This window comes from Emydura macquarii, unplaced genomic scaffold, assembly GCF_026122565.2.
Source record: "Emydura macquarii macquarii isolate MOO-44397 ecotype Brisbane River unplaced genomic scaffold, CSIRO-AGI_Emac_v2 contig_3348, whole genome shotgun sequence".
Classification (NCBI taxonomy): domain Eukaryota; kingdom Metazoa; phylum Chordata; order Testudines; family Chelidae; genus Emydura; species Emydura macquarii.
Window position 1 is genome coordinate 7,230,268 of NW_027133485.1, and position 24,061 is coordinate 7,254,328.

The 24,061-nt window shown below is 42.8% G+C and overlaps 1 protein-coding gene across 1 annotated transcript in view; it reads right to left on the reverse strand.

Annotated features, from left to right (window-relative positions):
- Positions 1-18,060, reverse strand: part of MYOM3 (myomesin 3) — a 48,692-nt gene extending 30,632 nt beyond the window's left edge. Inside the window, exons 1-11 of the mRNA XM_067533957.1 lie at positions 17,903-18,060; positions 16,642-16,716; positions 14,541-14,700; positions 13,047-13,204; positions 10,952-11,047; positions 10,141-10,229; positions 4,091-4,135; positions 3,354-3,494; positions 2,379-2,540; positions 674-815; positions 163-362 (exon numbers count right to left, since the gene is read on the reverse strand). Coding sequence (XP_067390058.1) covers positions 163-362; positions 674-815; positions 2,379-2,540; positions 3,354-3,494; positions 4,091-4,135; positions 10,141-10,229; positions 10,952-11,047; positions 13,047-13,204; positions 14,541-14,700; positions 16,642-16,716; positions 17,903-18,009 — 1,375 coding nt within the window. The 5' untranslated portion in view covers positions 18,010-18,060. The remainder of the gene's footprint in view (positions 1-162; positions 363-673; positions 816-2,378; positions 2,541-3,353; positions 3,495-4,090; positions 4,136-10,140; positions 10,230-10,951; positions 11,048-13,046; positions 13,205-14,540; positions 14,701-16,641; positions 16,717-17,902) is intronic.
- Between the last annotated feature and the right edge of the window lie 6,001 nt (positions 18,061-24,061).

Sequence of the window (24,061 nt, forward strand, 5' to 3'; positions counted from 1 at the left end):
AATTCAGCTGGTGATTCCAGGAGGGCTGAGATATATTTGCAGCACATTGTAGGGGCTGCAGTGATGTTTGTGAGAATAGGGCACTCTGGATAAATCATCCTGAGTTACCTTGGCAGCCTCACAGAGCATATATGTGAATAATATCCTGTTTCTGATACATACTCATCACTCTTTTTTCCTCGTTGGGGTCTTTCATTGTGACTGGGTCACTGGCCTTGGAAGGGTTGCTGATGCCTGAGTGGTTGACAGCCTTTACCCGGAACTGGTATGTCTTTCCCTCTGTGAGGCCCAAAACAGGACACATGCAGGTCTTCACGGGCATTTCATTACATGGTACCCATTCATCTGTGCCCACCTCGCATCTGAAACGAAGCACAGTCCATGCACTACCTCCATGGTGTTTCCCCAACATGGCTGTAAGCTTTCTGTGTGCTATAACTTTTGTTATAGCTCACTGCAACAAATGTAAGTCTACTCACAGGGTTACAGGCTGGAAACGTACTGCTTTACTTAACTGCATCACAACAGAATGAGGCGATGGGGGGGGGGGAGAACTCCTGTTGACTAAACAGGAATTGAGGGATGGAGCATGGTGCCATCCCATAATACTCTGGGCATCCTCGGTAACCCTATTCTGATCACTTTGCTACAATAATATTATAATCGTACAGACCTTTCAATAAAATAACCAAAGATTGGACTTCCTCCATTATTGCTGGGTGCGACCCAGGAAAGGAGCAGGCAGTCTTTATTTACATCATGGCATTTCACATTGAGGGGGGATCCAGAAGCACCAGCTGTTGCTGCCGCAGCATCTAGAAGAATATAGAACAATGTCTGTTAAGATACTTTTTCCCTTTGTGTACTGAATCTTTCAATCTCCAAACACTCTGTTGTCTACAGAAAGAGGCAGCTATTTTGTGTTCAGCTTGGTACAGACTGCAACAAGAGGACATGTGCAACATGCACACTCTGCACTCTCTCTTGTGGAGATATTAATCCTGTTCTTTCCTCCTCTTCTTATTCATTTGTACTGCAGTAGTGCTTATGGCCCTATTGTGCTAGGTGCTGTACAAACACAAAACAAAAATGATGGTCCCTGCCCCAAAGAGTTTAAAATCTAATCTATTTTTTTCTTGTTTCACTGATGTGTTTTGGTGTGTGGGGAAAACAAACAGTCTGATCTTCACGGTTAGAAAAACAATCCACTTTGTAAAACTGTAAATAAATGTATTTAATGCTAAAAGGAAGACGTAACTCCAGAATACAACAATGGAGGAGCTTCCTATGTTATACTGTGACCCTAATAAATGTACAAGGAGGGGGAAATATTAATGATTTGATTCTGTATAATTCATATTAAGAGTAATTTATTTTAAGATTAATACAAGATCAATTTTTTTAAGATCTTGAGACGAATGAGAGCTGGCCTACTCAGTGTGTGTGTGTGTATATATATATATATAGATATAAAATCCAGCATTCTTTGATTCGAGTGAAAAACTCTTGTCATGCTGATAGATATGCAATTAGAAATGAACAGCTGTCCTGCAGCCCTGATCTTGCCTTGTAAATCTGACTAAGTGACTGTTCAGTTAATCTTGTTACTGAAAGCCGACCGTGAATTCTCTCTTTGGCCATTGAGGGCTGAACTGGGTTCCCCACATAAAATCTGAGAAGTGTGGCACAGAGCGTTCCTCTTAGCATTCCTTCCCCGAGGTTGTAGAAGGGTAATGTAGCCACATTATGCTACTTCTGCGTCCCTTGTGGGGATCAATGGCAAGACTATCTACATAGCCAAAGATGCATTGGTACCATCCCTGCTTTTCCCTTACCTACCCCAACCCTGCCTCCAAATTCCACTGCACAGGGGAGCTGCAGAGCCGAGCTCCATTGTATGCAGATCCCACGCAACAACCCCCAAGTCCTATGCTACTTTGATTTTGGAGTTTCTTGTGCCTCCATCACTTTGGAGACGGGGATGGGATTTGCAAATTAAATCTATTCTCTACCTCCAGTACTGCATAGGCCGCATCTGATAATTGCTGGGGAAAGGTATTGTGTGTGGGGAACAGTTATGCGTTTGTTATCCAATTTCTGCACTACGTATTCTGCTGTCTGCAGAGGCAGGCAGCCATTTTGCGCTCAGTTCCGTGCAGACTGCTACAGAGGAAACAATGGGAAGTCAACTGGACTTGGGCCTAAAGTCCCAAGTGCTTAAGTCACTACTGAAAACGGAATGCAGGCACTTTTGAAAAAGTGTGGTTTAAAGTTGGGGGCAGCGTGTGAAGGTCTTTCATTGTGAACGGGGCTGTGAATTTTCCCACATGGATCAGAAAAGGGCTTTTGCTTTAAATAAGATAGAAACCTGTAGGCACCTCTAACAAACACATAAGCACTCTGCTCATGGTATCCATCCAGCGTTGGGACACGGACAGTGTAGAGTCCCTCATCTTCTTTGTATGCACACGACATGGTCAAAGAAGCCTCACGATCCAGACACTTTATTGACCGGCGATGGGACTCCTTCAGTAACTCACCTACAGTGAAATGAAAAGGAGGGTGGAGGAATGCTACCTGAGCCATGCCCTGCTCCAAGGGGCATGCAGCACTCCCACCTGGTGTACAATGCTGAGCAGGACGGGGAGTGCCCGGGACGCTGGTCCTACACTAACACAACCAAGATCACCCAGCAGGCCCGTGGCAGAGCCAGGATTAGAAGCCATGCATGAACATGCACCAAGCCACTGTATTTTGCCTCTATCCCCAAGCCTTGGGAGAGTTCAGATATGGTTCTGAACACTGTGACTCAGGCCTGTCTCTAGAACACAGCATGGTCTGCTGCTTGCACAGCTGATTCTAGAAGGGCTGCTTCTAAGGCAAAGGCAGTCTTACCGTGTTACTCCTGGGACAGGAGCAGCGTCCCACAGCTTAAAGGCACAGAGCCATTGGCCTCCTGGCAAAGACCAGAGTGCTTGATTTTGCAGCAGAGTTCTCTGTTTGTGACCTACCCTTATATGGGCTGCCTGGGAGGCAGGCCTACATTTTACTTCATTCACCAATGTCTCCTCTGACTTTACAGGAATATAATAGCAACATTTTGCACCGTTACTAACAAGTCTTTACAAACATGAATTAATTAAGGCCCACATCACCGCATGAAGCAGGTCCGTATTCTTATCCTTGTTTTACAGATGAAGAAATGGAGGCCCAATTAAGTTCTGTGGTTGGGGCAGAACTAGGAAGAGAACCCAGGAATCCTGGCACCTTATTCTCTTTGGCAAGCACTAGCACCAGAGTGTATCAGCTGAAGCAGCCATATCACAGAAATCTACATGAACACAAATACACACCATCTCTAAACCAGGTGATGTCTCGTTGGTGTTCAAGTAGATCAGAAGAAAAGAAGCAGGAGAGGGTGAAAGGTTCCTTCTCTTTGGAGAATAGGGGCTTCAGTGAAATGGCAAAATCTGCCTCCTGGCCAATGAGCGATCCTGTGAAGCAAGAGCAAAACCATGCAGTCATAAGTAAGTCTACAGTTTTTTCACACAGGTCATGATGGTTATAGAAATCATGAATTTGAATAAGGGCCCCCAGACGAGGTGGTGTTGCAACTTAGTGCACAGGGTTGGAATGCCACTCAGGTTTGATACTTTTGCCCCTCCATCGACTGAGAGGCAGATTGACCAAACCTGAGTAGAACTGCGACCTTATGCACCAGGTCGCAAAGCCTAGTGCAGGGAGCCAGGCCCAATCTTGTGAAACAGGAGCTGCCGTTGTGTTGTGGGGCGAGTGTGGAAGGGCTCGTTCTGCAATCCCCGCTGATTTCAGAGCCCTATCAGTTTTTTCCCACATTTCTGCTGTGAAATTTACTAAAAGTTTCCATGCCAAAATCACAGCCATAGTCACAATAAAAAAATGGGAGCCTCTTCGATTAGTGTCATTACTGTGGTCATTCACCCAGCGCCATAGATGTGTAAGGTGCTTTTCGTAAACATCAGGCTACTGGGAGGAGGTACACCCTGTCTGAAGGTGCCAGGAGGCCTCAGCCCGTACCTAAACACTTAAATAAAAACAATAAATTACTCACTTTTGTATATTTCTGAATCAAATCCTGACTCCTTCCCATAATATTCTGTAAAAGAAGGTGGAGGGATGGAAGGAATAAACACATTTAGAAAATGTATGTTTCAATATTTATCTTCATCTTAGTAATATGCAATGATACTTAACTCTTATGTAGTGTCTCACTTCTTCAAAGTGCTGTACAAATATTAAATATTAGCCTTCAAAACATATGTGGGTGGTGAAATATTGATCCACTCACCAGCTCCTGACTTTTCGAAGCAGGAACGCTTTCCAACGCAGAACATTTTACTAGCTTAAACTGATAAGGATCACTTTACCTTCAACTGAAATGCAGCCACCTCTGGGGCAGAGCATGGCATCTACTCAGTACCACATGGCAACACTACGCAACAACACAGGAATGGAAGTGAAGAAGAATATTCTGTTGAAAGTCCTGGGAAGATTTAGGACAGCAGAACATACTAGTTATTGAAGCTGGAAAATGGCCTGGACGCCAAGGTTAAACTGCCATGCCATTGCAGAAAATGATATGGGATCTTTAATGACCACAGATGGCCTGGACCTCAGTTTTGTGACTCATCCCAAGGACAGCATGTCCAGAAGTACAGACCATTCCAAAACATAGGCTCAATACTGTTTCACAGAGAAAAGTGTCACACACTGAATCACCAGCAGCACTTACTGCAGCACCTACGTGTTTCTCGTAAGTCTCTCCCACGCAAATAATGATCCTAGCGAAACCTTGAAAACTGCTGGGATCACAACACAAAGTCTAGTGGCTTTGAGCTTAATGCAACTTAATCATGCAGCAGAAGGAATCAAAGAATAAATACATCCAAAACAAGATTCAAATTGTGCCATTTATAAGACTTTCTAAGACTATTAGTCCTAAATAAATGCACATAAGAATTGATCACATTCAGTCTTTCTCAGTAGCCAGTGCCTGGCAATTAAAACAGATGGAAATTAAGAATCTCAGACTAGGAAATTCTGATATCTTTTCAGAAGTAATTTTCTGTTGCTGTGAGAAAGGATTTTGCTGGGGAGGCAGACAAGAGTTTGCATTGCTATGGGGAAATCCCAGCTTCATCAAGGATGATAAAGGACCACAAAATAACATTAATAGACAGGGTAACCCCCCCAGTCGACAGAGCCACTTGGCCATGGGACTTCCTAAGACATCAAAGGCATCTCAGGCAATGCACGGGGCCAAGAGAATGGCTGTCAGTGGCCTGATCAGTGGGACATGGAGAGCTTCCAGGGCATGCAGGACATAGAGCTTTGATATGGATTCTATTTTTAGACTGTTAATACAAATAGCAAAAGGAAGGGGCATGTTACCAGGACAGCATCAGTCAGGGGAGAAGGAGCAGCACAAGCCTGCCAACAGCAAATGTAAGAAGCAATATTTGAAGTGTCAATAACACAAAGTTCTGCTCCCACCAGAGACCTCATAAAGGAGAGTTTGATCTGGTCCTAAGTGGTGCTAGGACAGCTGTCTCATCTGAGGAAGTTTTCTATAATAGATTCCAAGGCCAGAAGGGACCATTGTATAAACACAGGCCAAAGAACTCCCCCAAAATAATTCCTAGAGCAGATCTTTAGAAAAACTTCCAATCCTGATTTAAAAATGGAGAACCCACCATGATGACCCTTGGTAAATTGTTCCAATGGTTAATTACTTTCACTGTGAAAAGATTACACCTTATTTCCAGGCTGAATTTGTCTAGCTTCAGCTTCCAGCCATTGGATGGTGCTGTGCCTTTCTCTGCTAGAATGATGAGCCCATTATTAAATATTGTTCCTCATGTAGGTATTTATAGACTGTGATCAAGTCACCCCTGACCCTTCTCTTTGTTAAGCTAAATAGATTGAGCTCCTTCAGTCTATCACTATAAGGCAGGTTTTCTAATCCTTTAATGATTCTCATGGGTCCTCTCTGAACCCTCTTCAGTTTTTCTGACTGTTGTTTAACATCCTTTTGAGATACTAGTGGAATGGAAAGAGTGATAAAATTGTGGTGTTTTGGAAATAGTGTTACAATTATAAGCTATCACTTTAATTCTCATGGGTTTCCCTGTCCTGTTGCAGATTCAGGGGTTCTGTAGAGAAGCATGCAATCTGGGTTTTTCAGCAGTCAGCTTGCAGAGAACCAGCCTAGAGCAAGGTGGGGTGAGTTGTGCCTCAGTCTGTATCTTAGGCAGCAGCCTGCTTTCTCTGTTTGCTTTTTGTTCTTGCACGTTAGTGTTTTGGATTTTAAGAAATAATGTGTTAAGTTGCAACCTTCTAGAAAGAGCATTTTACGTTTTGATCTAATTTTTCTGTTTGTATTCTGTGAACATAACAAGAATCATTTGTGTTGTTCTGTTGTCTCGCCTGTTCTGTTTCCACAAGCAGGTTTTGAAAAAAGTGATTGCGAGGAGGAAGGAGAGAGAGGTACTCTGCGACCTTATTCGTGCATGTTATTTAGACCACTCTACTTCTGCTTCTGCCTTTAGAAGCAGTAATAAGTGTATTTTCCAGTGCTGTGTGCTGCTTGTTTTCATGCCACTTCATCTATCAGCACCAAGTCAGTTTCATTCCCCTCACAGAATTTATAACCAATTCAGGGCTGTAAATCAAGCCAGTTGGAATGTACCCAGCCACTCATGGAAGAATCTCATTTCTGCTATCTTTTCCCAGGATCTACTCATCGTTTTAAGCTCCTGATTCTAAGAGATATATGGCTTGATTTTCCAAGGTGTAGAGACACTAAAATCAATGGGATCTGTGGGGACTCACCACCTCTGAAAACCAGGCTAACACAGTAGAACATATAAATGCTGCAGTGTGGAATTCCTTCACCATGACAACCTAACATTTCAGACAAATGTTTCCTGCCTGGGCTGCCCAATAAGTTGTTCTTTATTGCTTTCTCAGTTGCAAATAAATGCCACCATCAAATAGGCTTTGCACACTGAAGCCCATGTGATTCCATTGTTTGGCTTTCTAGAGTTCACCTTTGCTCTGTTTGGATGGTGAAATGTACAAGAATTCTTGGCAGAAAATTGAATTGTTAGGAGTGGTTTTGATTTGCATCTCAGTTTGATTTGCACCCCAGGGAGAGGATGGGAGAACAAACAACACATGGCAGATGGTAGCCACATTGCTTAATAGAAGATGCTCTGCTATACAGTGATGAGCCTGCTATGAGAATCCAATAGAATAAAATAGTTGTATACCCCAGAGCTTTTCCTACATTCAGAGAAGGATTATCCAGGGTGGCCAACCTGGAAAGCCTTGCAAACTAAGGGCTGCCATTGTTATTATAAGTAGAGTTGGGTGAGTAATGAATTTTTCAGTTTGTTGGTAATTCCAAAAACAGTTGCTTTGGGTCAAACTGAAAAAAACATTTATCACATTTTTCTGCAAATCAAAAAGTCGAAAAAAATTCATTTAAAGTCAAACAAAATGTTTCATTTAGATTCCAAGCATTTTAAAAAAGTTTTTGATTGTTTTAATAAAAGGAAATGTTGAAATAAAAAGTAAGTTTTGAACCAAAAAATTGAAATGTTTTGATTATTTTAGGGGTTTTTATTACCAAATCAATTTGGTGAAATTGACACAAATTTGAAAAACATTTTGGTGTTTCCCAATCTACTTTTTTTTGCCCCCCCCCCCACCCCCCTCCCCCAAAAAAAGCTTGTGCATAATACTTTGCTCAGTTCTAATTATAAGTTAATATCTGTCCCTAACTGGGGTGTGAATGTGCATGAATGCTGAATTCTGATTCACGTATGGCACTGTTTAACCAATGGATTTTAAAGATATCATAAACAGTACATGACCCTTACAATTCTCTAGGCACATTCTGCTCTTGTGAAAGCTGAGTCTACAAAGAGGATCCACATTTTATCAATGCACAACATGCAAAGCAAAGGAATGGTAATAACATGGCACTGGATAGAGCAGAGAATTTTTTTAAGCACGAACAACAAATGAATCATATATACTTTTTAAATACACAGCTGTCAGAATAATCGACAAAGTGAGCTTTGCATCTCACATTGCCACAGAAGCTCTCCTCTCTCATACCAATAAGACTTTTGAAGTAGTCAGTTCACCTGCTGTTCCAGAATGGTATCTGTTCTCATCTTTGTTATTCTATTGCCCATGTTGGTCTCACTGAGCATGTTTAGCTGTCTATAATTTTGTAGGTCTATTCCAGTCCAGGTTTTCATGACAGGATTGTTTTATATATAGATTAGAAATGTCAAGGTCTAAACAATGACCCGATGAGATGCCACTGCATATTCCCTAGAGATTGGCATAATTTCCCTTAGTAAGTAAGTACCAGCACTTTACTTCTAATTGTTTCCCCATATGTCTGGCTTTAGCTTGAGAAGAATCTTTCTGTATATTAGTCTTGCTATAAAGGAATTAATAAAAACGGTCCATGCAACTTATCTTGGGATCACAACTGATACAGAGATGAGAACCCTGAATGCTCTCCTGTAGGGAGACACTCCTGCAATGAGAACTCTGTGTTCTGTGGAGAAAGATCTTTTGGGAAACATAGCACTCACAAACTGATTTCAGCCCCCACATTCAGAAAAAAACATTAGATCCTTTCCAGACCTGCTGCACTTTCAACTGCAGGGCCTGGTAGTATCACTGTGGAAAGGGTGAGTGTCCAGACACAGCACACCTTCACCACAGCACTGTTGGTCCACTGCAGGGCGAATAGGGAAGACAGTTCTGGGCTGTGTCCAGAAAGGGTCTGAAAGATTTTGGCTGAGTCCAGAGGGGCCCAAAGGGACTGAGGCAGGGTAGCCATTTTTGAGCTGCAGCTGGGCAGACGCTGAGGGAAAGGGCCTGACTGGTTCTGACAGAAAGGATGTGAAGGAGAGATTCAGAGTGAGTCCAGTGGCCTGACTGGGAAGACAATTCCATAGCAACCGTTATTGTAGGAAGCACTAAGGTCTCTATTCTGGTCTGCAGGGTATTGGAGCTAAGCTGCTACAAAACAGTACTTCAGCAAATTAAACAAGAGCACTCAGAGAAACGTGACAGTGGCCCTAAGATGGATCTGGCCAACAAGGAGTCCTTCTGGCCCAGACCGACAGCTGTGTTAAGGGCTGGCGAATGAGAATGGGGCCCTGATTGAGAACAGGCAGGATCTCAGGGCTCCAAGGCCATTGCTCAGAGACAGAAGGTGAAAGAATGGTGACAATCAGATGTAGGGTTAGCTAGATCCTTGGGTTATAAATAGGAGATTTTATTGTAGCTTGAGCTGAGCTGTTTTGATTGCTGTTTGTTTAAACAGAACACGCTCTAGTTAAACTCTATTTAACTCAGCTCCTGACAACAGTAAACACCAGGAGAAAAGCTCTTTCGGGGAAAGGCTATTGCTGTTAGACCACACAATGCTGACCCTGAAACTGCACTAGACAAACTTCCATCCCTCTCACCAAAGTGATCTCACTCCCTGCTTTGAATAAGAGAGGAAATAAAACCATGAACAAAGAAAATTAACCTGTAGGTAAAGAATTATAATAAAGAAAAAGTGTGTGTGTCTGGAAATAAACTTCTAGCAACCCTGCTTTGTACATATTAAGATTTAGGCTAGACACGGATACATTAAAGGAAATTCAAATGACTATGAAATAAGGACCAGATCCTCAAAGGTATTTAGGTTCCTGTCTTCCACTGATTTCAGTAGAAGGTAGGAGACCTAAATATCTTTGAAGATCTGGGCCTAAAATTTTATGCATAAGAAAAGTTAATCCGATATGCATTTGCTTTCTTTGATTAGTGGTTAATTTACCAACAAACACCTTGCTGACGGGTTGGCTAATTGTCTCTGTAATGATAATTGAAGTTGCTTTATGGACAGTTCATAACATGGAAAAAGATATTGACTGATGTTTTTAAAATATATTTTTAATGCAATTGATCTCCCCTCTTACCACTCCACCACAAAACTAAGGCTTAGTTAGACAATCTACTGTATTCCCCATGCTCAGAAAAATTCATAAAAATGTTTAAAAGGAAATTGAATTCTCAACTTACTCCGAACAAGCACTGTAGCAAATGAATAGGCCTCACCATATGGATTTTTAATTTCAACACTGTATTCAGCAGCATCTTCCAAAGAGCATCTGGAAGAAATTATTTGTTTTTCTGTTTAAATTTCGGCCTTTATTGCTCACACTTGGGGGTTAACTCTGAGCGATGCACATCAGTATCGGTTAGTCTTTAATCCCCGAAGTTAAAAGAGAAGGCTTGTTTTTAGCCAACAGTTTTTGGGGTGAAGGAGTGGGGGATTATTTACACTTAGAGATCAAATATATTGTTCTCTTGATATACAAGGAATTATGCACATAAGGTGAAATTAACCTAGCCAGCCAACCATTAAGTATCACATGAATTCCACTGAAGACTTGGGCTTATATATATTACATATATGTCTTGCAGGCTTTTTGTTTCTATAGAGATGCTAAAGATATTAGTCTATACAGACGTGTACAGTGCCTTAAATACACTTAATGCCAAAACTTTGAGGTATCCCTAATCAAGTGTAGAGAACAAAGTAGAGTAATGAGGATAGATCATAGAAATTTGCCTGTACCTCCATTTATCCAGGTTCAGACAAAATAAAATAATTTTTAAAGCTCTAATGTACTATTAGAAGTGTTGGGTCAACCTCACAATGGACAGAGGTTTGGTCCAAGTAACTCCCTAAAGTCCTGGAGCAAGGCAGGGGAGAATCAGACTCCATGTGCATTTCCAGGCGCCCTCCAACCCTCTTTATCTGCAGAACTGGACTGGGAATCTCAGCAGGTTAATGAAGAAGGAGTTAAGCAGAGGGTCTATATATTACCTATTGATGTCTAATGTGAGCATGCCAAACTTGTTCTGCATCCTGTATTTCCCTGCTGGAGCCAGTCGTGGATCAATGCGGATTCCATTTTTATACCTAGTTGAATATAAAAGTGACACACTGTTCCAGAGGGATGTTCTAGTCTAGATGAGAATTAAACTGGTGTATTTAACAGCTTGTTTTAAAAGTAACACCATCAGCCTCACATAGAGGCAGATTCTTCCACATGGCACAGCAGAATGGAGAGTGGACAGCTGGTTACACTTCCAGATTCTCTGCCCCTTCACAAGTTAGAGCAGTTTCGGGGCTGCTCTACCTTGTTCTACCTGGCTATGGTCATCTAGGGACCATGTGCCAGCTGGGATTGCCAGAGTGCATCACTCTCCAACCACTCCTCCTGCCTGCTGCTTCCTACCTTATTTATATCCCCTGCTGTGGAGGTTGCAGGGAGGGAGCTATAGAAGCTGGCTTTTTTGGTTCTATGACTGCTGGGGACATTGGTAGTTTTCTGCTCCCTTTGTGCTGCCAGAGAGGTACAAAGGGACCAAACTGGGGAAGCTAATCTGCCCCCAAAGCCCATCTGGAACTTTGGCAGTAGATTTTCCCCTAGTAAAGTCATTTGAAATCAATGTTGGAATAGTTCAAGCATTTTCATTTGAGAACAGTCAATGTGATCTCTTTGTCAAACTGAGCAGGACCTCAATGTACAATTTGCGGAATGTTATTACTTGTCTCTTTGTTAGTTCTGCTCTGCTATTGCTAGCAGTAAGTTCTGCAGACAATCCCAAGAGATCTCGATGGCATTTTCCATCCTGTGTGTTAGTAACTAAGCAAAGCTCAGTAAATAGAATAGAGTGACTTCATATTTCTCAAATTTTAGGGGCCATGGCAGTTTAATCCCAAGGCACATATGGTATCCTACCGTTTGTCAAGCCCTGAAGGCGTGTGTATAGCGTCGCTGCACCTGTCTAGTGCATTGGAAAATAGTCTTGTCTGCACTAAGATGCTGGCCAATGACCAAGATTCATGAGCACAAGCTGGAGCTTTAGCACAAAGGCCTCTCTCCAAGGCAGAGTTCTTTATCGGTACACAGGCTACACTAATCTGACATCTGAGATGACTCTGGAGAGGGTGAATCAATCAAAGAGGTCATGGCACTGAAAAAGTTTGTAAGAAACAGACTTGAAGAACAAATTGGAAGCCTGTTCATACACCTCTCTGAAGCTTGTAAAGAGCTAGAAGAACTGAGATCAGGCCCACCTACAGCAAATCCAGGCCAAAGGGCAGAACAGTCAATGGCCCCCCTAGAAAGGGATGGCTCAGGTCTGAGTGGGCTTCTGCCAGAAGTTTTTATTTATTTATTATGTGCCATGCAGGTTCCTGGGCAGCTGAGGAGGCGGTATGTGCTACTCAGCTTTCTGGGTCCCTTGGACTCCCCAGGGAGATTACTGAAAACCTGGGAAGCTGAATAGCAGATATTGTCTCTTCAGCTGCCCGAGAACCTGTATGGTGCATAATAAATAAACTCGACTCAGTGGAGGGACAGAAAGCACGAGCAGTGGGGGCCTTGAGGGAAGGGGAGGTGTGGAAGAGAGGAGGATACATATCTATCCCCCCATCCACCCAGGCCCTTTTAAATTGCTGGGTCCTTGGGCAATTGCCCCTCTTGCCCACCCCTGTCGGGAGGCCTGATTGAGGTATTTCAGCTTTGGAGACAGTTCCCCCAGTGTACAATTCTTCTACATTAGTTTGCCTATCCATGCAATTCTAATATTTCTAGACATGGATTGCAAGCTCTTTGGGGCAGAGACTTACTCTGTACTTGTAGAGCGCCTAGCGCAATGGGGTCCTGGTCTATGACTGGGCCTCCTATATGCTACTACAATACAAATAAATAATAAACTATCCCCCATTAATGCATCCCTGGAGCACTCTGAAAGTGTTTTCTGTATTTTCCAAACACTGCACTCCCCCTTCCTTTTGCTGAGCTTTCTAACAAGACACAGCGGCTGCGCCCCTGTTTGCCTCTCAAAATACATACATGCGTTGTAACCACAAGTTCATACACCCACTCCTTGCCCTCTGACTCACTCACCAGGTGACCTGTGGTGGTGGGGAAGCCAGAATGGTACATGTGAGTTTCACCTCCATTCTCTCCCAGACCGCATGAACTCTGAGTGGGATCCAGATCATGGGGGGCCGGCTTGAAAGCAGCTCGATATACTCCTTCTCCTGGCGGGCCTTCTCTACAGCCTAGGACAAGGATTGAATAGACAAGGGCAACAGGATTATGTTCTAATGATGCAAGTTCTTTTGCAGAAGAGACACATGCAACGACAACAGGCATCTACCATTACAAAACAGCAGGCTGTTCCCATCCAGCAGAGGTCTTGGCTATGAAGTTGATTGGCGTGATTGTCAAAACAGAGCTGCAAACCATTTTCATAGCTTCATGCGGGAGAAGGTTTTCAACCATAAAGCTGGTGACAGAAGCCTTCTGTTAACAAGCTGAGAGCAAACTGTCCCAGAAGAGACACTTTCTTAAAGGGGTACACAACTTCTGAAAGCCTTTCTCCTGGCTGGATTTAGTGACAATAAAGAATTAAGGGACAGCTGGAGTAACTCAGTTTTACTCTGTTCACTTCAAAGGAGCGTCACTAAATTACATCAGGCAGTTGATGATCTTGCTCTGACTCTCTGCTGAGTATGACAGCAATGGAGAGAAACCTGTAAGCTGGCTTTTGAGCAGCACCTTAGCCTGTTTACATTAGAGAACTGTGGGGCTCTCTTAACTCCAAAGACAACATCATTGGTGGAAGCAGCAAGGAAATATTTTTCACTCCATTATCCATACACTGAACACTCTGCTGGAGTGTCTGTCAGGTATGGACATGGTGACTGTACAAATGGTGCTGGCTTCAGCTAGCCTTATAATATTTTAACGGTGGGAAGAAAAGTAGATAGTTTCTGGGGTAAATATTGAATCACTCATTGTCTCATCACTTGTAAGAAAATGTCCAGAAATTTCCTCTCTTAGAACCATAAGGGTTTCCAGACTGCTCCATCTAACCCAGTGTCCTGTCTCGGACAGTAGCCAGGCTTGGCTGTTTCAGAGGAAGGTGTAAGAGCCCCTCAGTAGTTACAGATGTTGGTAATCTGTCCCCTACTTTAAGGCTATGTCTACATTACAGAATCACTTTTGTATAATTTATGTCGCTCAGGGGTGTGAATAATCCACACTCCTGAGCTATGTATGTTATATCAACCTAAGTGCTGGTATAGACAGCGCTATGTCCTGCTGACATAGCTACTGCCTCTCACTGAGGCAAGAGTTATTAAACTGATGGGAAAGCTCTCTCCCGTTGGCTTAGAGCATCTTCACCAGAAGCACTACAGCTGCACAGCAGTAAATGATATAATGTAGACATAGCCTAGGTCTCATTCTGATCTCCAGTAGTTAGAAATCGGTTTAAACCCTGAAGCAAAAGGTCTAATATCCTTTCCAAAAAAATGTTTGCTAGCATTAATTGTTATTACTCTGGATATTCTTGTTATCCAAAGACATGTCCAGTCCCTTTGCAAATCTGACCTTCTTGCGAAACGCCTTCCGATCGGCTTTCACACGCAGGAGCCTGCAGTTTCTAATGACCGCCTTCTCCAGCTTTTCCATTTCATTCCCAAATCGAACTCTCTTCTGGCCCCTCTTCTCCAACTCTATGATGGTAGCTTCTCTCCTCAGCTTGGATTCCCTGCAACAGCCAATGTTAATAAAGCAGCCACAGCTAGTGAAGTCCTGTATGGATTTTCATTGTACACACCCGATTTGTAAGGAAGGACACATCAGCACACACTCAGCAATGTGGGCACAGATGGGATCTTGCTGTCATGAACACTAAAAGCCAGGCAGTGCTGCCTTGGTTGTGCACCATGGCACTAAGAGGGTGAGGATTAGGGTCACAAGTTGTGTGTAGTGTCCCACAGAAATTCTCTATTGCTGTCTCTGGACACAGAGAGGATGCTGTAGTTTTTTCTGGCTCTGTAGCTCCAGACTAAGACTGTGCTGCCTAGTGTTCTCTATGTCCTGACCTGGACCAGCCAGCTGTAGGAACGGCTGTTAATTGCACTACAGTGCAGGCTCATGAATAAGGGCACAGTTAGCCCCAAATCCAGCAAGTATTTATTTTGCCACTTGCAGCAACACATTTCGATTAGCAATGAGCATTTTGTGTTTGAAGACAGCAACAGGGAATAGTACCCCAGCCTGGAGCAAAGTGGGTCCAAAATTTTCCGACAGATCAGATTTCCTTTGGAAAGTGCTGATTTAATGAAATCAAAAGGTTTCACTGGAACGCACTGATGATGTCGAATTTTCAGTGGGAAATTATTGAAATCTTTTGTTTCAAGAAGGCTGAAGCATTTAATGTAGACATTATCATCCTGGCTATTCATTATAATTGATTACATATTGTATTATGATATGTTGTATGAGCAGAAATGATAAAGTCGAAACCAAACTTTTGTACCCTGTAGAAACAAAACATGTCAGAATATTTTGGTTTGTGAAAAAAATCCGAGATTTTGACCTTTTGTCCTGAGTTGGGATGCAACACAGAATGGAAATTGTATATTTCCACTAGCTGCGCCCTGGGGGTTCAATGAGCTTTCCTATTGCATGGGATCTTGCCCACTAATGACACAGATTCTCTTCCACTGGCAGTGAATGTACTAATGCTTATATCTTCAAAACCCTTTGCAAACATCAGCTGATTAACCCTCGCCACTACTTGGGTGACTAGTAACTATTAACCCTATTGTAGAATGGGGAAACTGAGGCACACAACAGCTGAGTAACTTCCCCAAGGCTACATCGCAAGCAAGTCAAAGTAGAAGCCAGGAGTTTCTGGCTCCTGGTCTTGAGTCAAGTAGACCAAGCAGTTGCTCTGGCTCCATCCTGCAATCCTCACTCTTCTGGCTTTCTGGTGAGTAGCTAGGATTTAGCCCATAGTGTTTCCTTTCTAGCTAGAGCTTTGGAGACTAAGAGGCTTTCTTAAACTTACTTTTACTTGCCTGGATGAAAAACGAATGGGGTATATAGAGAAACATGAATGCACCCAATATGTAGGAACCTGAAGCTAGGCCCTGCACCCAGTGGAAGTCAGTGAGAGTTTTGCCATTAATCTCATTGGGAGAAGGAATGGCCGCAGGTCTCTTAAAAAATCACCCAGGCATTATGAAAGATGCACAACGTGTCCCTTGACTCTATGGGTCCATCTCATATCACTCTGCACTTATAAAAGTATCTTCCAAACAAGGATCTCCAAATGCTTTTACATGCATACGCTGATTAATTAGACCTCACATCTCCCCTGGGAGACAGAGGAGGATTGTTATCAGTTTATGGATGGAGACACAGAGGTAGGGAGAAGTTAAGTGAAGTTGTCTGAGGTCATGCAGTCACTTACAGAGCTGGGGATAGAATCAAATAGCATTGGCTCCTAGGCCTTTCTCTAACTATAAAGACACCATCTACACAAATTGCCTTGCTGGGTAAATCTATGGTAGTAACATTACAAGGTCTATTACAGGTTCAAATGAAGAATTATTGTGAATCTGTGCATCTTCTAGGTAAATGTGATCTACATCTAGCACATTATATACAACCACTGTAGCAATATTCCTGTCAGACCTACCATGATACTTCTGAGGTCAAGGCGAGGGCAGCTGCTATGGATAATTCTGAAATGGTGAAGGTCTCTTCTTCCTCACTTCAGGTGGCAGACACAAAGAAAGAATTCAGATAATGTTGAATAGATTCATAAAGAAAACAATCGTTGGAACTGTAAGTGTCCAGCACCAAGGGTAACATTTCCAAAAGTGCCTGACGTAGGAACCCAAGTCCCATTTTAAAAAGTGATTTCGGCATTTGTTTTCAATGGGAGTTAGCCACCCAAATACCTTTGAGGATCTGGACCTTAGAAGCTTCATTGGAAACCAAGGAGAATTAGGCTTCTAGGCGCCTAAATAACTCAAGCACTTTTGGAAATGTTACTGTTAGTCTACTTTGCTTGGCCCATTAGCTAACTGCATGTAGACCATCAAACCATAGCCATTTTATGGAAATACCTTTCAGTCACATCACTCCTGTCACTCCTGGGCTGGAGTTGCAGCAGTGAAAGAGAGGAGAAAAGGTTCCTGGTCCAGCTCCTCAGAGGTGTTTAGGCACCTGGCTCCAATTCATTTCAATGGAAGTTAGGCACCTTCATACCTTTGGGAATCTGGGCCCCCATTCTACCCAACACAAAGCACAAAAGAGTGGAGGACCATGCTCTAGAGTGGGTATATTGAACAATACTTTGAACACTGAAGATCTATTTCACTTGCCCCTAAAAGAAATGCCAACAGAGGTATTTGCAGTCATTCCCCTTATTGTTTCTGCTTGGATGCTTAAAATTGAAATCTTTGCCTTTATGGCCTTTTCCCCTGTTGTAGGCACACAGGCCTATTATTGTAGGGTCTCTCACATGGCAGTGCAGACACTAATTTTTGTAGAGCCATTCATGAAGGCTGGGCAGCACACACTGGTTTATTACTGTAGTGTCCTATTTGGGCCGGTGTCCACACACAATGGCTTATAGTGATAGGGGTGGCTTATGAGATCTGGGACAACAGACTGATGTGTTATTGTAGGGTTGCTCATAACATCAGCTATTCTTTCCATTTAGGGATTACTTCATTTACCACTCTCCAAGAAGTTGGGAGGTGATGTTCATGGACTGTCACACACCGCCCTTTAGGGTAGGCAGTGAAGAATCGCTTGTTAATTTGACACCACAGGCCAGGCTAGGCAGCACGGAATGTAGCTGGGTGGATTGTATGAATAAGTGAAACAATGCATCCTCCTTATTTCATTTACTGATAACCCATCGACTCACCATTAGCCCCTTGACCCACCTGGACCTGAACTTTGCCTTTCTCGTGGTAGAGGTCATCTGCAAGCTGCGTTGTCTCTCCTCCTTTTGCTCCTCCTCGCTGCGGTGAAACAGTGTCCGAGTTTCCATGCTGAGCGTTCACAAAGGGAGCTTACCTGCCAGAAAAGAGTCAAACACACCTTGAGCCCACCTTCCAAATGGGCCATCTCAGACAGTCCCGGATATCCCTTCATCTGCACATATAAATAAGCACCCATTGACCTCTATGGGACCACTCATACCTTTAAGTCAACTACTGATTTTTCATTGCCTAAGCATTCATTTGCTTGCAAATGTGGGATTCACAGTTGGGCAGCATCTGCCTTTAAAACAAAGCAGTGAAGAAAAAATATTTCTAAAAGCTATTCTCTAGCTCAATCAGAAGCTCTGGGCTTGATGCAGAAGTTACTGGGTGAGGGTCTCTGGCCTGTGTTATGCAGGAGATCAGAACAGCCTTTTCTGGTCTTAAAATCTATGAAAAATTTTAATTCCATGGCAGTGAAATCAATTCTTGGTGAAAAATGAGAATCAAAGAGCAGAGGATCCCTCAAGAGCCTTAAAAAGTAATTGGAGTAAGAGAAGAACAATAAGTGGCTAAAATCCAGTCACTATGTTGACTGTTTACTAAGGCCCGATGAAATCAGTTCCACTTGCTTCCATGAGCATTGGATCAGGCTCCAAAACTGCAGTCAGACACCAAGGAAAAGCATGGTATAAAACCTAGATGAAACAGATAGGGGAGATGAAGTGGATAAACTAAAATAGGCTTGATAGACAACCTAAAACACTGAGATCAATGTCAGAAAGTCATCAGAGTTCTGTACTGGAATCCATATGCACTTGACCAAAATCTTTTAAAATCTGAGGGCCCCTTAAAATATGCTTTTTAAATCTTAATTTAAAAAAAATGAACTTTTTCATATTCATTTACTGTTTTTTTAGAATCGCAGTCAGATGGCTGGTAATGTAAAATGAACAGAATGTTGAGAGATAAGTCAGGCCATCTGACAGGCTAAGTGGTGTCTTCCTTTACACTGAGGCTCAGATGGGTTAGCATTTCTGCTAGGGCCATCTCGGGACAAGGAGATGGCATTGTAAACTTCTCATAGCTAGTGTCAGGAAGCTTTTAAAAAAGCAGGTGGCTAAAAGGAGTGGGTAGGAAAGGCAGGTGGGTATGGAATGGTAGAAGAAAAGAAAGCAAAACCTGGTCCCTTCCCCAAATCCATCCTGAACCAGCACTGTTGTTTTGTAGCCTTGATCTCTCTAGTAACCGTTCCTGTGGGGTGAGATATACAATGAGATCATGTTGAAATGCTGGTGAACAAACCAGCTATATGGAAGAGACACATTTGCGTTGCTGTAAGTCCAAAGATAACTTTATTTATCTCATTGGGCACAGCTTGGGAGTTCATTTAGTTCCCCCTAGCTCTCTGAAGGTGATTGCAGAAGTTCAGAGAGAGTCCTGCAGCAATCAAAGGGTTAAGCTTTGGTTTAAAAAAAAAAATCCCTGTACTCAATAAACCACAGGATTTTCACTAAAGGTGTCAAAGAAGCCTCCCTTGTTTGTTCTCTTTGCTAGAGGTGGAAATATGGGGGGCGAAAAATGTGGCTACTGGCTCTGGTCCATTTCCTCCCATCGGCTGCTTTAAAGCTAAGCTATCCCTGCAGCTGGGAATGTGCAGTGCACTGCTTTTATGCACTGACTAAATGCCTGGGATTAAATAGAACCGAGCTTTTAGAAGGGTATCCCTCCCTAGCCCACTCAACCCACAGCCTTTCCAGAAACCCACTGCATGAATGCAAACAAAGTGTCCTGATGTGACTAATACGTGAGAGCAAAATTAGTCTGGGTCACATACAAATTACAGGATTCAAGGAATGGGTAGGGAAAATCTTTGCTTGGAAAAGATTTGGGGTACAATTTTAAAAAATGCTTAAGGGTTTAGGAGTCTACATCCCATTTTTAAAAACTGCTTAGTCCTGTAGCACATGTACCCTAGTGATTTTCAATGAGGCTTAGGATCCTAAGTGACTTTTGAAAATGAGAGTTAACCACTTTGGAAAATTTTACCCTTGTTGAATAATATTCCTTGGAAACCTGTGCAGTTAAACCTGTCATTGGCTCATTTCAATGGAAGGCATTTTTCCTGTTATTTTAGTTTGGCTTTTAATATTATTGAATTTCTATTCCTAAAACATTATTCAGTTGGGAAGATACAGTTTTACTATAATTACATTGCATTAGTTTAAGTCTTTTAGTAAGCTGTTTAAATGTTAATTTAAGTAAATTGCTTAAAAATACCCCAGATGAAAACAATTGTTATAGTGAACTCAAAATATCCCAACATGCAAAGTAAACTATCGAATTATCTGTTCTATCAGTAAAACACTGCATTGGAAGAAACTTCCCTAGATAGCAGAGGAAATATAAGGAAAAGAAAATAAGACCAACCTTATTTTTCAGAATGCTCTTTAAAATATCTTCTGAACTATATGTCAGCTGAAAAATAACTCCCAGGCATCAGATATGCGTTTCCATTGTCTACACATAAATATAGTTTCATATTTGCTTTTATTGTCTACCATTTTAGTTTTTTCCTTCAATAGTTTTGAACTAATGTTCAGTGCTCCATAACCTAAAGTCTGTTACAGAGAAACAGAGCTTTGTTCTGTTAAAACATAATGTCAGCTGTATTACAGCCTACCGCTTTCCAGTCCAAAATGTAGTGATCCATTTAGAAATAATTACAACTGAATGGATACTTGCTGGAAAAACAAGTCTCACAAGGAAAAGACTCGGGGGTGGGAGGGTAGGGGGAATTAGCAACTTTTTCAGGCAAGAGACACTCAAGAAGCATAAATTATCACCGAGTGCAAGTGCAATGGTTGCTTGCATTAACTGATGCTGCTATAAAAGTCTTATAAAGTCTTGTATAAACAGTAGCCTACTTACAGATAAGCCAGACTCACCCAGAGAAGCACCAGAGAGAATGCCTAACCTCAAGAAAGATAAAGGACAAAGGAGCGTTTCCTTTTCCCTGCTGATGACATTAAGAATGACTGTTCCCAAAAGAATGTGCCCTATGGGTAAGTGCCCACCCTGGAGTCTTAAATATAGCATCCTACCATATCATTGCAATGACAATGGGGAGAACTATCCATGGTTTACAATGTTTGAACAGGTCACTGTACTGCCAGCTAACTGCAAAATCTTTTCTAGGTCAGGCAAACGAGTGCTATTGTCAAAAGGGCATGAGGGGAGACAGGTGTTGCCAGATCCGAGGGCATGGGAGCGTAGCATTATCCATTGCTAATTTACATTGGGCAGAATTTCGCAAAGCTTCTACAATGAATTGAGAATGCTTTATTCTCCCCTCGGATCTCCCATGTGTCAATGTACAGTTGCTGAATAACAGAGTGAAACTCAGATACTTTGACATCTCTTTAGTGAATGCCAGTTCCAGCCAATTTGTGTCAAAATTTAATTGGATCAGGAGCTGATGGCAGAGCTGTGTTTGACTGGCTTATAGTGGTCTCCACTTGTGGAATATATTACATAGTTAATTTGTCTGATACTTTTACCATTGCAAGATAATCGAGGCCTGACTCATCCATAGTGGATCAGTCCCTCTCTCCATCTTATGCCAGTCACTGTGATATCTGACAGTCTTGGGCTGGGTAGTAGAGCCATCTCACAGAAATGTCTGGTTTTCCTGTTACTTAAAACTCTGTCATCAGTTTCAATAAGAATCAACTGCTACCACCAATGTGAGAGATTGGTGATGTGTTCTGTGGTCTCAGATCCCGCTACAGAAAAAGAGCTGCAGGTCTGAGCGGCTTAGGGGGCTGCAGCAGCACATTGTTGATCAGGTGCTTCACAGCTGAATCCAACTGCATACATGTTGTACTGCTCAAAGCAGCCAGAGTTCTGAATTGGCACAGCGCTGCCTTGTATCTCCACGTCATTAGACAACCAAACTTGTGCAGTGTACATTCAGAGAGAGCTACGGGCACCTATTTTGGGTAGAGCCTCTCCAAGCGTGGTTAATTATACTGGGTTTCTTCTAACTCTTAACATGAGCCTAGAGCTTTCTGTTTGTCACAAACAATTGTAGGTAAGCTCCGTGAATGTTGGTGCTCTTCAGAGGCCTGGCCAGTACTAGCCATTCAGATCTTGTCTCAGTTGGAAGTCACGCTCTGATTCTCTTAATTTGCAAAGAGACAAGCGTGCATGTGCAGTGGAAATGTTCTGATCCCACTGAGGCGGACAGCCATATCCAGCACTAAGTTGCAGATGCCAGGCAAGTTTTCTCATGTAGTTCTCCCATTGCACTCACCTGAGCTGCTCTGAAGCAACCCATTCTGAATAAACACCACCAATAAGGATGCCAAGATTAAGATAACTAAGGCTATTTTACCAGACCCCCTAGGCTTGCAGAGTTGCTAAGGCACAGTGTTTTCCTCTGGGCTGTCTCACTCGGCCTGCATCCCCGAAGTTGGGAGCTTTCCAGCCGTTTTAGTGAATCTTTCCCAAAGTAGCACTTGAAATCTGAGTTGAAAATTTCTCCATTTTACTTCTCTTCAAATGTGACCCCTTTAAAAGATTAAGCAAACAAAGAGCGTGCAAGAGAGAAGCATCCAACACTTCATCTCCAGCTATATGTGCACATTTTAGTATTGGTGACAATCCATTGGAAAATATGCCCAAGATGGCTGGCACAGGGAAGGGCTATGTGACAGCTCCCTAGATATAGCTGAGAAGATAAAGAATGTAATGCCTTCCTGTAGGGTTACAGATGACACCTGCCATGCTGATATCACTAAGACAACTGGCATTACAATCCTCGTCTGTCACTATCATGACATCTAGCTGAGAATAAATGAGGTCTTTGTAACAAGGCAACTCCAGCTTTTATTGTCTTCTGCTGGCTAAATTCTCTTATCTCCAAAAACCAAGGTAAATGTGAAAGGATCTCCAGTTAGTTAAGTACAGCTGGCTAGCATTAAAAAGCCTTTATAACAACATTGAAACCATGCTGTTTATCTGACACGGTCCTTACATAGAATGGAAACAATCAGGCCCAGATCATTGGGCCATTTACCACAGTTAATTTTTTTTTCCATGATGGATTTTGTAACAACCAGGGCTATAAATCTGTTTGAGAGAGAAACGAAAAGAAACATAGTGAAGGTCAGTGCATAGAGGGGAAGGTGGAAAGGGAAGAGGATTTTACACCGCCACTTCAGTAAAATTAGACAGGTGTAGCACCCACCCAGGAGAATGGTTTCAGAAAAAAGACACTTCCTCTTCAGTTCATAAGGTGACTCATCAAACAAGCATGTATCTCCTGCTGGTTTCGTATGTCAGGGCCTAAAGGACATACATGGTCATCATGTACTGGGCAAGCTGTGATCAGAGCAGGGGACTAGGAATATCTCTATAAAGAATCCCCTTTATAGGGCCAGATCCAGAAAGTCTTTCCATTGACCTCAATGGGCTTCGGATCAGGCCTATGGGCATTACAATTCAGCCCTGTCTCTTCCCGGCCATGAGGGATACAACAGGGAAAAAAGGACGAGATTGGTCAGGGCACAAGCCTGGGACATAGGAGACCTGATGGGGGGGTCCTTGCCCTGGTCTGCTACCAGCTTCCTGCGTAACCCTGGGTAAGTTACTTAGGGACTGATCCAAAGTCAGTGGGAGTCTTCAGAGAGTGATATCCCATGAGGCACCCGTCTGACTCTTTAGGCACATAACTAGCTTTAAAAATCTGGTCCTAAGTCTCTCTGTGCCTCAGTTCACCCTCAGTCCAATAGGGATAAAAGCACAGCCTTGCCTCAGAGGGTTTGGCGAGGACAAATATTGGGGACCCATAGCAGAGGGACTTGAAAAGGCTGTTAAATAAAGCATGCAGGCTGTATTTGTCAACGGCATCTTTTAAAAGCTCTCACCGAGATGCCCTGCCCTCCTGCATTGTGTTGTCCCTGCTGATCCAGTGCCTTGGGTTTTGTTTCACAACACCAGCCAGCATGACGACGCAGTGGCATTTAATTATTCCCAGAGTAGCATCACCCGGAATGCTGCTGACATCAGATACCCAGCCTGCAGGCGACACTGAAAAAAGAAGCCCACCTCAGTGGA